The 12,862-nt window shown below is 35.0% G+C and overlaps 1 protein-coding gene across 1 annotated transcript; it reads left to right on the top strand.

Annotated features, from left to right (window-relative positions):
* Positions 1 to 8,324: 8,324 nt before the first annotated feature.
* Positions 8,325 to 11,133, top strand: LOC123887903 (replication factor A protein 1-like). The gene is made up of 10 exons (XM_045936907.1): positions 8,325 to 8,760; positions 8,848 to 8,947; positions 9,052 to 9,173; positions 9,304 to 9,388; positions 9,541 to 9,676; positions 9,772 to 9,926; positions 10,019 to 10,139; positions 10,223 to 10,429; positions 10,523 to 10,600; positions 10,768 to 11,133. Exons 1-10 carry the CDS (start codon positions 8,325 to 8,327, stop codon positions 11,131 to 11,133), a joined length of 1,806 nt encoding a protein of 601 aa, XP_045792863.1.
* The last annotated feature ends 1,729 nt before the right edge of the window (positions 11,134 to 12,862 follow it).

Here is a 12,862-nt window from a genome sequence, read left to right as displayed (position 1 = left end):
ACTTCATCAAAATCACTTTAAGCATGGAGAATGGACAGTACAACACCTGGTCTGAACTGTTCAAGATTCATGCTCGTGTCTTTGAAGTGATTGATCATATAATTCCACCTTCACCCACCCCCAAACCTGAGACTCCCTCTCTCAAAGAATCAGATTACCAATTGTGGCGACGACTCGATGCCGTTGTTTTACAGTGGATTTACGGCACGATCTCTAATGACCTCCTTAATACCATCATAGAGCATGACTCTACAGCAGAACTTGCTTGGAACAGGTTATTTGATATTTTCTATGATAACAAAAATTCTAGGGCTCTCTATCTAGAGCAAGAATTTTCGCGCACGCATATGGAACAGTTCTCCAATGCGTCGGCATACTGTCAACATCTCAAATCCCTCTCTGATCAACTCTTTAATGTCGGAGCTCCTGTCTCAAATGAACGTTTGGTGCTTCAACTCATCTCAGGCCTCACTGATGCCTATGCTACTGTAGGCTCGCAAATTCGTCACGGTGATTCTCTTCCGCTCTTTTACAAGGCACGGTCCATGCTAATTTTAGAAGAGACAGCAAGAGCGAAAAAGGCAGCCAACACTGTTGACAACACTGCCCTTATCGCTTCAAACACTGATGCAGTGACTGATAACTCGCACAACCGCACCAACCGCGGCGGAGGCAACAACAATCGCGGCGGAGGCAACAACAATCGCGGCAGAGGAGGTAATAGCCGTGGAAACCATGGCAGAGGTCGTAACAGTGGACGTGGTGGAGGTCGCTATCAGCATCAGCAGTGGACTTATCCACCGCATCCCAATCATCAGCAGCAATGGACTTTTCCACCGCATCCCAATCAGCAGTGGACTTTTCCACCATGGCAGCCTTGGTGTACTCCACCATGCCCGTATCCAACAACAGGGAACTCAAACAAGCATGCTGGTATTCTTGGTCCAAAGCCAACCCATCAGGCTCATGTGACGAGCACTGCACCGTACCAAGCCAGTCACCAAGGACCATCTTCATATTCTCCAACGGATATTCAAGCTGCTATGCATACCTTTTCTATTTCCCCTCCGGACGATCAATGGTATATGGATACCGGGGCTACATCGCATATGACGGCGAATGGAGGTAATCTCATGTCTTATTCAAATATGAGCAATAATATTATAGTCGGTAGTGGTCATAATATTCCTGTTATTGGTTATGGACATGCATCATTATCTAATTCTCCATATAATTTAAATTTACACAATGTATTACATGCTCCTAAACTGATAAAAAATCTCATCTCTGTTAGAAAATTCACCATTGACAATGATGTTTCTGTCGAATTTGACCCATTTGGTTTCTCTGTGAAGGATTTTCAGACAGGAATGCTTTTAATGAGATGTAACAGTTCCGGCGACCTCTACCCAATTACCACAAGACCTCACACTTCAGCCCAGCCACCATCTACCTTTACCGCATTATCTAAGGAATTATGGCACAACCGGTTAGGACACCCAGGAGCATCTATCCTCAGTTCTCTACACCGAAACAATTTTCTTATATGTAATAAGTTTCGGAACAATTTCTTTTGTCATTCATGTCCACTTGGGAAACAAATAAAATTGCCTTTTTCTAATTCTTTGTCTTATACTTTAATGCCTTTTGATATCGTGCACAGTGATGTATGGACATCGCCTGTCCTTAGTTCAGGAGGACATCGTTATTATGTGCTATTTCTAGATGATTTCACGAATTTTTTGTGGACGTTTCCAATACAAAATAAATCTCAAGTTCATTCTATGTTTCTTCAATTTCGAACTCACATTAAAACTCAATTCGAACGTGAAATAAAATGTTTTCAATGTGATAATGGAAAAGAATATGACAATGGTCAATTTAAAAACTTTTGTGAAGTCAATGGAATGTCCTTAAGGTTTTCTTGTCCTCATACCTCCCCTCAAAATGGAAAAGCCGAAAGAAAAATTCGTACCATCAATAACATTGTTCGTACCCTTCTTGCTCATGCTTCTGTTCCACCATCCTTTTGGCACCATGCCCTACAAATGGCCACATATTTACATAACATCCTTCCAACTAAAAAACTTTCCCTTCATTCACCAACCAAAATACTCTATCAAAAAGATCCTTCCTATTCCCATCTTCGAGTTTTTGGGTGTCTCTGCTATCCTCTAATTCCCTCAACCTCTAGGCACAAGTTACAAGCTCGGTCAACGCCATGTGTATTCTTAGGTTATCCACCTAATCATAGAGGATATAAATGTTATGAGTTGTCAACCCGTAAAATATTCATTTCTCGCCATGTCGTCTTTGAAGAAAATACGTTTCCCTTTTCTACTAAAAATGATCCTACACCGGTTGACTATAATTTTTTGGATAATGACTCCACACCTTTTCTTCCTTCATATTCCTATGGCAATCATCCAGCAACTAATCCAACCCCTACTAACCTTCAACCTACCCCTTCACACACACCAACATCAACCCCTATATCCTCCAACCGAGCATCATCCTCCCCTGCCCCTCACAACCAAACATCTCAACCATCCTCCTCTTCTACACCTATGTCTACTTCTCCCTCAAATTCAAACCAAAACTTGGCTACTACATCCAGCCCCACACCTCCGCCTTCACCAATAGTGCCACAACACTCACCTCAAATGACTACTCGAGCCCAACATGGTATAACTAAACCCCGCAAGCTTTTTAACCTTCACACGTCGTCTCACAATTCCATATCTCCCTTACCTACAAACCCTATTGATGCATTACATGACCCTAATTGGAAAATGGCCATGAAAGACGAATATGATGCTCTTATTGAAAATAAGACGTGGGACTTAGTTCCTCGTCCATCTAATGCTAATGTTATTCGAAGTTTGTGGATTTTCAGGCATAAAAAGAATTCTGATGGGTCGTTTGAACGGTACAAAGCTCGGCTTGTGGGTAACGGTGCCAATCAACAGACAGGCATTGATTGTGGTGAAACCTTTAGCCCGGTGGTCAAACCAGCTACTATTCGCACAGTGCTCAGCATTGCCTTGTCAAAATCATGGTGCCTTCATCAATTGGATGTTAAAAATGCTTTCTTACACGGAAATCTTGATGAAACAGTCTATATGCACCAACCTCCTGGTTTTCGTCATCCTCAATTCCCGGATCATGTGTGTTTGCTCAAAAAGTCTCTCTATGGACTTAAACAAGCACCGCGCGCTTGGTATCAACGTTTCACTGATTATGTTGCTACTATGGGTTTTTCTCACAGCATTTCTGATCACTCACTATTCATTTATCATAATGGCAATGACACTGCCTACATTCTTCTGTATGTAGATGACATTATCTTGACTGCTTCATCCAACTCCCTTCGTGAGTCTATTATGTCCAAACTAAGTTCTGAGTTTGCAATGAAGGATCTAGGCCCTCTCAGTTATTTTCTGGGTATATCTGTTACTCGACATTCAGGAGGTATCTTTCTCTCTCAGAAGAAATATGCAGAAGAAATCATTGAGCGTGCAGGCATGTCATCATGCAAGTCATCCCCTACACCGGTGGACACCAAAGCCAAACTTAGTGGATCCTCCGGTAACCCTTATCATGATCCAACTGAATATCGAAGTCTTGCCGGTGCATTACAATATTTGACATTTACAAGACCAGATATCTCATATGCAGTTCAACAAGTATGCCTCTTTATGCATAATCCAAAAACACAACACATGTCTGCCTTAAAACGGATCATTCGTTACATTCATGGCACTGTTGAGTTCGGCCTCCACCTATATCCCTCCTCCATCGACAAACTCGTGTCTTACACGGACGCTGATTGGGCTGGGTGTCCAGACACACGAAGATCTACTTCTGGGTATTGTGTATATCTTGGTGACAATTTGCTCTCTTGGTCGGCAAAACGTCAACATACATTGTCCAGATCGAGCGCAGAGGCCGAATACCGCGGAGTGGCTAATGTAGTGTCTGAATCATGTTGGCTACGCAATCTACTTTTAGAACTACATTGCCCAGTTATAAAAGCCACCTTAGTGTATTGTGACAACGTTAGTGCGGTATACTTATCAGACAATCCAGTTCAACATCAACGCACCAAACACATCGAAATGGATATACACTTTGTACGGGAAAAAGTTGCACGTGGTCAAGTGCGAGTGTTACACGTTCCCTCTCGTTTTCAAATTGCTGATATCTTCACAAAGGGACTTCCGCTTCAACTGTTTGATGATTTTAGGGATAGTCTCAACATTCGGTCACCTCCAGTTTCGACTACGGGGGTGTATTAGACTATGTAAATATAGAAAGAATATTATTAGTCTTTATTGTAAATGATTACTCATTAATATAGGAGAATCATTAGGGATATGCTTGATGTATATATAACACTCATATGATCAATGAAAAGGCACGGCCAATATTTCTCACAGTTCCAATCTCGACAAAACAATTGTATCGTATTTAGGACGTAAATAAAAAGGGGGTATGCTTGGCATATATTTGGTTTTCAGACAGTAAACTAAAGAGATGATTTTTAATAAAGATTAACGGATGATTAGAATTTTCGATTCACTTCCTCTTCATGATTTGGTAAATGCGGTCCTAGGCTTCCTCTTCACTCTTATTGTCACGATGAATTAACTAAATAGTTCAGACCAGTGTTAATGACTAAGAACCCTTTTCCATAAAAATAATTCCCTAATGTCTTAGGTCAATTCAAATTCATAGAAAGATTTATGCACGTTAATTCTATTTATCATAGTACAATAATCCGATATCTCTAAAACGACTATTGACCAAACAATTATTTCAGATTCAGGTTTCAAAAGTTATGGTTAGTAATCATTCGATTCCTAAATTCAATTCATAAATTCGTCAATTCATAAAAAGCATTAAGCGCAGAAATAACTGAATAACAATAATACTAAAAAGGTCCCAAGGATCCTCAACAATTTACATGGTTCAAATCAATTCAAGGAAGATCATCTACTAATTCTAATCAATAGAGACTTAGTTACTCATAATTAATTTAATAAGCAACATAGAGTGATCAAGAGAGAAAATAAACCAGGAAGCTATGTTATTGTATCTGCCGTTCTATCACTTCCGTTCCTTCTCCAAAAGCCTGCGTGATTCCGCCTTTTTCTCCAAAGTCTCCAAAAGGCTGCGTGGTCACCCCCCTTCCCTCTGCTGCTGTGCGTGATGCCTTATATATATTATCCATGAAACCTAATGTTTTCTTTTAGCCACATAAGCCAATCACAATTTTACTTTCTTTTTGGGCCAGCAAACCCGTTTTTCTTCTTTTCTTGGGCTAATATTGTACTACATGTCATATATTTAACACATGCTAAATAATATAAAATATAAAATTAAATATTATTTGCAACTCTTCTATTTGGCAACGGTTGATTGTGTGATCGATCGTCCCATAATTCTTCATAAAATCTTCAATTCTTGGTAGCTAATAATCGTGCCATGATGTTGATGAGTTGCGGTGTGATTTTTCCAGAAATTTGCCCGTTTTGTAATTTATCTTCAAATTCTTTGTGATGTATCAACTCTTGCTAGAATCATCTCTAAACCATGTAATTATATCTAAAAACTTATTAAAATACTATAAAATTGCTACTCAAAACATAGAATGACAGACTGTCATTATCGACAAATCTAATTTTTTGATTTTTTATTATTTCGAAGTAAGACATACTTGTTAAATATGCTTGGATCTCATCCCCAAAAACTAGCTCAAAGAGTGAGGTTGCCCTCACATATTTATACATTTCATATCCCGGGAATCTAAGCAACGTGGGACTTCAAACAATCTCCAACAACACATTCAACACCCACCCTCACGCATAGCGTGGTACTGAGTCAGATGTCCACATTGCAGTCCTTAACCCGGCTCTGATATCATGTTAAATAATACTATCACTAATATCAAGATTGATGTTAGTTTGACATTTAATGGTATGAGTAATAAAAACGTCGTAAATGACATTATTTCTCAAATATAGTTAGTTATGTGAGCAATCGATGAATTAGATCAAATTATTTTCTTGGAAGTGATTGTTGGGTCCGCAAACCCTTTACGAGTGGACCACAAAACCCTTTTTATTTAATTTACTTAGACAATCTTCTGTTCTTTTCAATAGATTTATTTGTAGGTATTGCATTGCATTGCATTATTAATTTCCTTTTGTTTTTGTTTTCTTCCAAGTTGTTTTCTTTTGTGGACTAGCTAGACAATCCTCTGTTCTTTTCATTACTCTGATTTGTAGCTATCGTATTATTTCTTTTGGTTTTTGTTTTCTTCTAGTTGCTTTCTTTTGTGGGCTCTTTTAAGTCCCCACCTTTAAACTTTCTTCTTAGGCTTTGTGTGGATTGATATTATAGAACGGAATGAAGCGGAATGAAATATAATGAAATTGAGTGGAACGGAGCGGAATGAAACACAAACCCCATTCCATTGTTTGGATATTAAATGGTGGAATGGAACAAAATTACAACTCCATCGTTTGGAAAGCAAACAGAATGAAATAAATTTTAACATTTTTATTCCAATTTTACTCTTATTTTAAAACATTAAATTATTGACAATAACTCCAATTCACTCAAACTAAACCAACTAAAAAGACTCAAATACTAAAAATATATTGTATAATAACTTTTGAATTTTGATAAATAGGGAACATAATTTTTCATCATGTTAAGAGTGGACCAAAATTACAACATCACAACATAAAAAATCAGCACTCAATATATACTTCCAGAGTCAAAACAAAACTCCTAAACCAACATCACAAAATAATAATAATAATAATACAGGCCAACCTTATATAATACTAAATAAAACTCTAAACCAGATAAGCGAATTAAAAGCACAAATTGCAACGAAGAAGAAACAGTGAAGAGATGAGAAGCACACGCAACATTAATAAAAGAGTTGGGACAAAATTGTAATTGTAATATTAATGTGTTCCATTCCATTGGATACACCCCAAATTGGGGGGAATGAAAAATTGAAGGAATGAGTGGTATTGGATGGAATGAGTTCCATTCCATTCCATTCATTTTTTACAAAACCAAACAATGTAATCTAACACTATTTCATTCCACTCCATTTCATTCCACCACTTTCCATCAATCCAAACATAGCCTAGACTTGTGTTGGAGCACATTTTCTACTCTAATCATCATACTTACATTTTTTTATAATTTCACTCTAATAACAATCATATATTCTACTATTTCATTCTACGCTTTTAATACGACATAAAAATTTGAATCATTTATAATAATTTATACGATCGGTGCATACCTTTTAAACTCTAAATTTTAAGTGAAAATAAATCTAAAATAACTGCGCACATCCAAGTATAATTATCAAATGATATGTACTTACATTACATTACATATACTTAATCACTCAGCCAAGTTTTTTTTTTTTTTACTAAGCCAAGTTGATGTATGTGAAAAGTTTTAAAATTGATTTGCCATCTCTACAACTACACAATTGCAAACCAACAAATAGTAAAAAAAGACAAGTGTCATCCTATAAGCAACTCCACATAGGATTTTCACTTTCATGTTTAGACAAAAATTTATCCTCATTTAGGCAAAGTTTTCAAATTTGATCATGGAGGGAAAAAATGTGTGAAGAAATGATCAAAGGGCCACACAACTGGGTCGAAATTGCAAGGCCCGTTTCATTTAGGCCCAATACGAAGGAAGGAAAAAAATTCGCTGGCAGGAGGATCAGTGATGCGTCGCTTTCCTCGTCTGTGTCGTTCACTCCCATTTTAGGTTAGCAGCAGTGAGAAAAATTAATCAAAAACAAAATCAAATTCCAAATCGATGCAAGCTTATACTGTCCTTGGTCCTCACTGGTTTGAAATTCAAACCAAAATCCTTCCACCTCATCTCTCAAACTACACCAATCTTGGCTCTCAGGTTTGTCTCTTTTTCATTTACCCTTTCTCCAATGTTCAAAACTTGCCATATCAGTGCTTCATCAAAAACCCTAATGCAGATTTCTACTCAAATCTCTATGCAAAACAATTTTCCCTCCAATGTGTTGATTTCAAGGCACAACCCTAAGGTAATTACGAAATTCAAATCCCCCGCCTTCAATATGTTGTGGGTTTTAATATTTGTTTATGTTTTTAGGGTTTCCGTGTTCTCCCTATTTAAATGGATGTTTGTTCATTGTTGAAATTGCACCGCAGCCAACATACGTGCCTCCCTCTCTTTTTTTTAATAATTTTAATCTCAAAAATTTGCTTTTATTCTGCACTGTCTTCTTATTTTTTGAAATGGCTTTGACCGTTGATAATCGTAGTATGTTTTCAATCATTGATGAAATCAACTCTGATAGAGCAACTTGGAATTTTAAGGCTAAGGTCATAAGACTTTGGCAAGTGAGTGATTTTAATCGAGTTAATGTTCCTTTTTCTGTTGAAATGGTGTTAATGGATGAAGATGGTGCTAAGATTCATGCCACTATTAAAAAAACTCTGATTTACAAATTTAAACATGAGATAATCGAGGGAAAAGTTTATTCTTTTGAAAATCTTGGTGTGGCATCTAATACTGGAGCTTATAGGACAACACATCATCCTTACAAACTGAACTTTCAGTTTGGCTCCTTGGTTCAGAGGCTTTCCAACTGTGATATTTTGAAGTCTCCATTTACCTTTGTTCCGATTGCTGATATTTTGGGGGGTTGTTATGACACTGATTTTTTAGTTGGTTAGTTTCATTCTATACATTTTAATTCAGGTTTTGAAGTGTTTATTAAGCTATTAACACTACACTTTTTTAAATACTTGATGTCAGATGTTATTGGTTTCTTGACTGAGATTGGGCAGGAACGTGAGATCACTAATCAGAATGGTAGTACAACGAAGCTGAATGTCATTGCATTGGAAGCTGATGGGTATGATGTTACCTTATGATTCACTTTCATAAACTGTTTCAATGTGTCTATATCATTTATTTAATTAAGTTTCTATTTAATGGATTTTATTTTTTTCTCATTAGGCATAAGCTTCAATGTACACTTTTTGGTCCATATGTTGATGAACTTAATACCTTTATTGGAGCTGGTGATCTGACAAATGCTGTGGTTATTGTTCAGCTTGCTAAGGCTAAGATCTTCCAAGGTGATAATAAACAATAACTTTATTTATATCACTTATTTATTTTGTAGCTCATAAGAATAATACTTTTGTTTTCTAAGTATATATATGTTGTTTCTTCTTAAATCTGAAGTTATTGATTGGCAAATTGTAGACAAGATACATATCCAGAATTGCATGAATTGTTCTGTTTTGATATTTAACCCAAGTTGTGATGAAAGTGTAGCCTTAAGGGCAAGGTGTGTCATCAACTTCCCAAACCTTTATTATCTTTAATTTTTTGCTTATTTTTAATAATCTTATAATTTATAATAGCTGTGGTAAATTAAAGTTTTTTGCTTAAGGGCAAGGTGTGTCATCAACTTCCCAAACCTGTTATATTCTTTATTAGTCTCAATGGTTCTGATGAGAATCCGTCTCCATTGACATTTACTCAAGTTAGTACAGAGTCAAGTGTAAAACCACTTGATGAGTTTCTGCACAATACTCCAAGGATTACCTTGCAAGGTCTCAAGGATGCTACAACTGTAAGCATTCTGACAACCTTAACATGCAATGAAGTTGTTTATTAACTATATTTTGTTTGTTTATAAGCCTCTGATTCTGATTTGTTGTTGTATAGGAATCATCACATGTTGTTGCTGCAACTGTTAAGAGGACTTTAAATCCCAATAGTTATTGGTATACATCATGTTTGTGTGGCAAGGCTGTTGTGCCGGATTCAAAGATGTGGTATTGTGAAAAGTGTAACAGGCATGTTTCAAAGGTTGTTCCTAGGTAAGGAAATTAAAATGGGGAATTTGTTTGCTTGATTCAATTTTATTATTTAATGAGGCACTTATAATACTTACTTTTGGATTATTACACAGGTTTTGTGTCAAGGTTAGAGTCATGGATGATACTGATTCTGCCATTTTTGTAATCTTTGACAAGGAAGCAAGTTCCATATTCAATATGACTTGTGCTGATATGATTCAAAATGGAGAAAATGTTAGTTTCAATTTATATTATTATACTTTAAATATTAATTTCTGTTTGGATAATTTAATCCATGTCAACTTTTTATTATGTAGGATGTTGGTGAAAGAATTGTTCCACCTCAAATTGATGAAACACTGATTGATCAAACCTGGCTTTTTAAGGTTGAAGCTAAACCTTTTCAGAATCCTAGGTTTGAGCAATCTTTCCGTGTGAGGAAGATTTGTACCGATGAGAGTATAATAAAGGAATTTAAGGACAAGTGGGATAATGAGGATGCTGTGTATCTTAAAAATACAAATGTATGCATTTATTCTGTTATCCTATTTTAAAATTTTATTTCTTTCATGGTCTGCAATAGACGGGTAATAATTTATTAATTTATACTTTTGTAGGAGGATGGATCTTTGAGTACTTTGCTGGAGAAAGGGAAAGATGATTATGTTGTTGGGTCGTCAAACGTCCTTTGTGAGGTAAAATATTGTAGTTAGTAAGATACAATACTTATGGTATGCAAATTAATCACATTAAATTAGATTTTTTAGTTTTGATTGACTTACTTATGATTAATAACTTATAGTTCTATATTTTGATATTGATTACGTTAGTTTAGAATAATAACATGTGGCATCTATATTAGGAGTTTGAAAACTTTAGTGGAGATTCTGACAAGGGAAAAGGTTTGATTGTTGGACGGACAACTGTTGACGTTTCCCAAGATTTGATGACGAAGTTTTCATCAGCTGTTGTTAATCTTGGCGATGACTTTGATAGTACTCCTCTTTGTATTAAACCAAAGACATCCATTGTGAAACAAATTTCATCTGCTGCTGTTGTCAACCCTAAGGCCGTTGTTGATGGTGTGAAGACAATTAAACCTGATGATAATGCAAAGCCAATCAACTCTGCTGGATCCGTCAATCAAATCAACTCTGCTGGAGCTGTGAAGTCTCAACAATCTGCTGCTGTTCTGAAACCAGTTGGAATCATCGACCAACATGAGTAACTCTATTTATCATTTGTTCAGTTTAGCTTATGTTTTAAGAACGATGTGATGTTTTATTATGGTTTGAACCATGTGTTGTTTTATTATATTTTGATTAGTATGAGTTTCAAGTTACTTTAAAAATCATGTGTTGTATTATTGATTAACCTATGTCATTATTATTATACTATTTCGTATTATTCTATTATTTTTAGGTCAATGTTTGATATCTTAATATTATGCCTAATTATTTATCATGGTACTATCAATTAAAATATATAACAAATGCTTGCCCGTGCGTTGCACGGGTCGGAAATCTAGTTTAAAACATGTAAGGACGGTAGAATTTGCAACACCCTACAATGTCTTTTGAAAATGGTTGCATTCAACTACAATATAATCCAACACAATTTTTTTATAAAATTGTGCTTTAATTAAAAAAAACAAATGGAAAAATTAAATGTTCACAAGTGTATATAAATTTAATTTAATGAATAATTTTTAATGTAAAATAATAATTAGTGTCACAATTATTAATAATAATTTTTTTTTTTAAAAAAAAAAGAACGCATTTTAATTTTGGGTTAAGGGGAAAATTTGTGAAAATATAATTTTGACTTCAAAGGGACGTCGACTACTATTTATACATCTATTATGATCTAATGAAAAACTCAAAATTATATCTTTTTTAAAAGTGAAGAAATAATTATTAATGAGAGTAAAATGAGTATTATTTCAACGTTCCGTGAACATAACTTAAAATTGACTTTTAGAGGATAAAAAATCAGTCGCTAAACCAAAAAAATTGGTCACTAAATTATTTAACGTTCGAATTAGAGACCGACTTAAATTGGTCACAATATTGTAGCCCATTTTTGTGACCAAATTTATTTAATTTTTAAACAAATTGGTCACTAATTCGTGTATAATTTTGAAAAGAAAAAAAAAATCAAAATGAAAATTACATCAATATAAGCACAATAAAATGACATCAATTCAATGTTAAAACTTTTTTTTAAAAAAAAAAATGCATGCTTCACCCACTTCCAACACTTTTTAGAAAATGTCATCCTCTCCAACGTATTGTCCATAAAACTCCAGCTATATTGTGTCCCACGACTTCTTAAAGTTTGACTTTTATCAATAAGTGTCTATCTTTTTTTTCTTTTGGTTAAATCAATCACCTCGTTTAATTTAAAACTAGAACACCATTCAAAATACATAGATTAATTTGGAGAGTTAGAAACGATGATTAATGCTACGGTGGACCACCTTCATAAGTGGTTCATCATGGACAAATAATCTACCGAATATGAATTTTACAAAATTCACTGTTGGATTGAAAGCTTATATTGTATAGATCATCCATAAATTTTTTAAAATTTTTTGAAAATCATTTGATATGTTATTGAGACCCATCAAGATTTACCTTATTTAATAAACCATTAATCTTGATGTGTTTCAATAACATATCAAATGATTTTCAATTTTTCTAAATTTTTCTATGGTTGATCTGTATGATATAAACTTTCAATCCAACGATGAATTTTGTAAAATTCGTATTCGTTATAATGTTATTCATGATTGGTCCATCATGGACCACTTGATGAAGTGATCCATATTAAAATTTACCTAGAAACGATTTTATTTTCTCTAAAAAAGTTTCAATTCTTGAAAAGTGTATCGAAAACATCAAAAGAATGTTGTGGAAGTGGTTGATTGAAAAAAAAAAATAAGGGGGAGGGACTTG

This window comes from Trifolium pratense, linkage group LG1 (assembly GCF_020283565.1).
Source record: "Trifolium pratense cultivar HEN17-A07 linkage group LG1, ARS_RC_1.1, whole genome shotgun sequence".
NCBI classification, from domain to species: Eukaryota; Viridiplantae; Streptophyta; class Magnoliopsida; order Fabales; family Fabaceae; genus Trifolium; species Trifolium pratense.
The sequence above is the reverse complement of the archived record's forward strand: the minus strand, read 5'-3'. Positions and strand labels throughout refer to the sequence as shown.

Bases quoted from the DNA above. Each gene is read 5' to 3' on its own strand.
- LOC123887903 (XM_045936907.1), top strand. From the start codon at position 8,325: ATGGCTTTGACCGTTGATAATCGTAGTATGTTTTCAATCATTGATGAA. The intron at 9,389-9,540 runs GTGTGTCATCAA...ATTCTTTATTAG, and splicing joins AGTGTAGCCTTAAGGGCAAG to TCTCAATGGTTCTGATGAGA. The intron at 10,601-10,767 runs GTAAAATATTGT...CATCTATATTAG, and splicing joins CGTCAAACGTCCTTTGTGAG to GAGTTTGAAAACTTTAGTGG.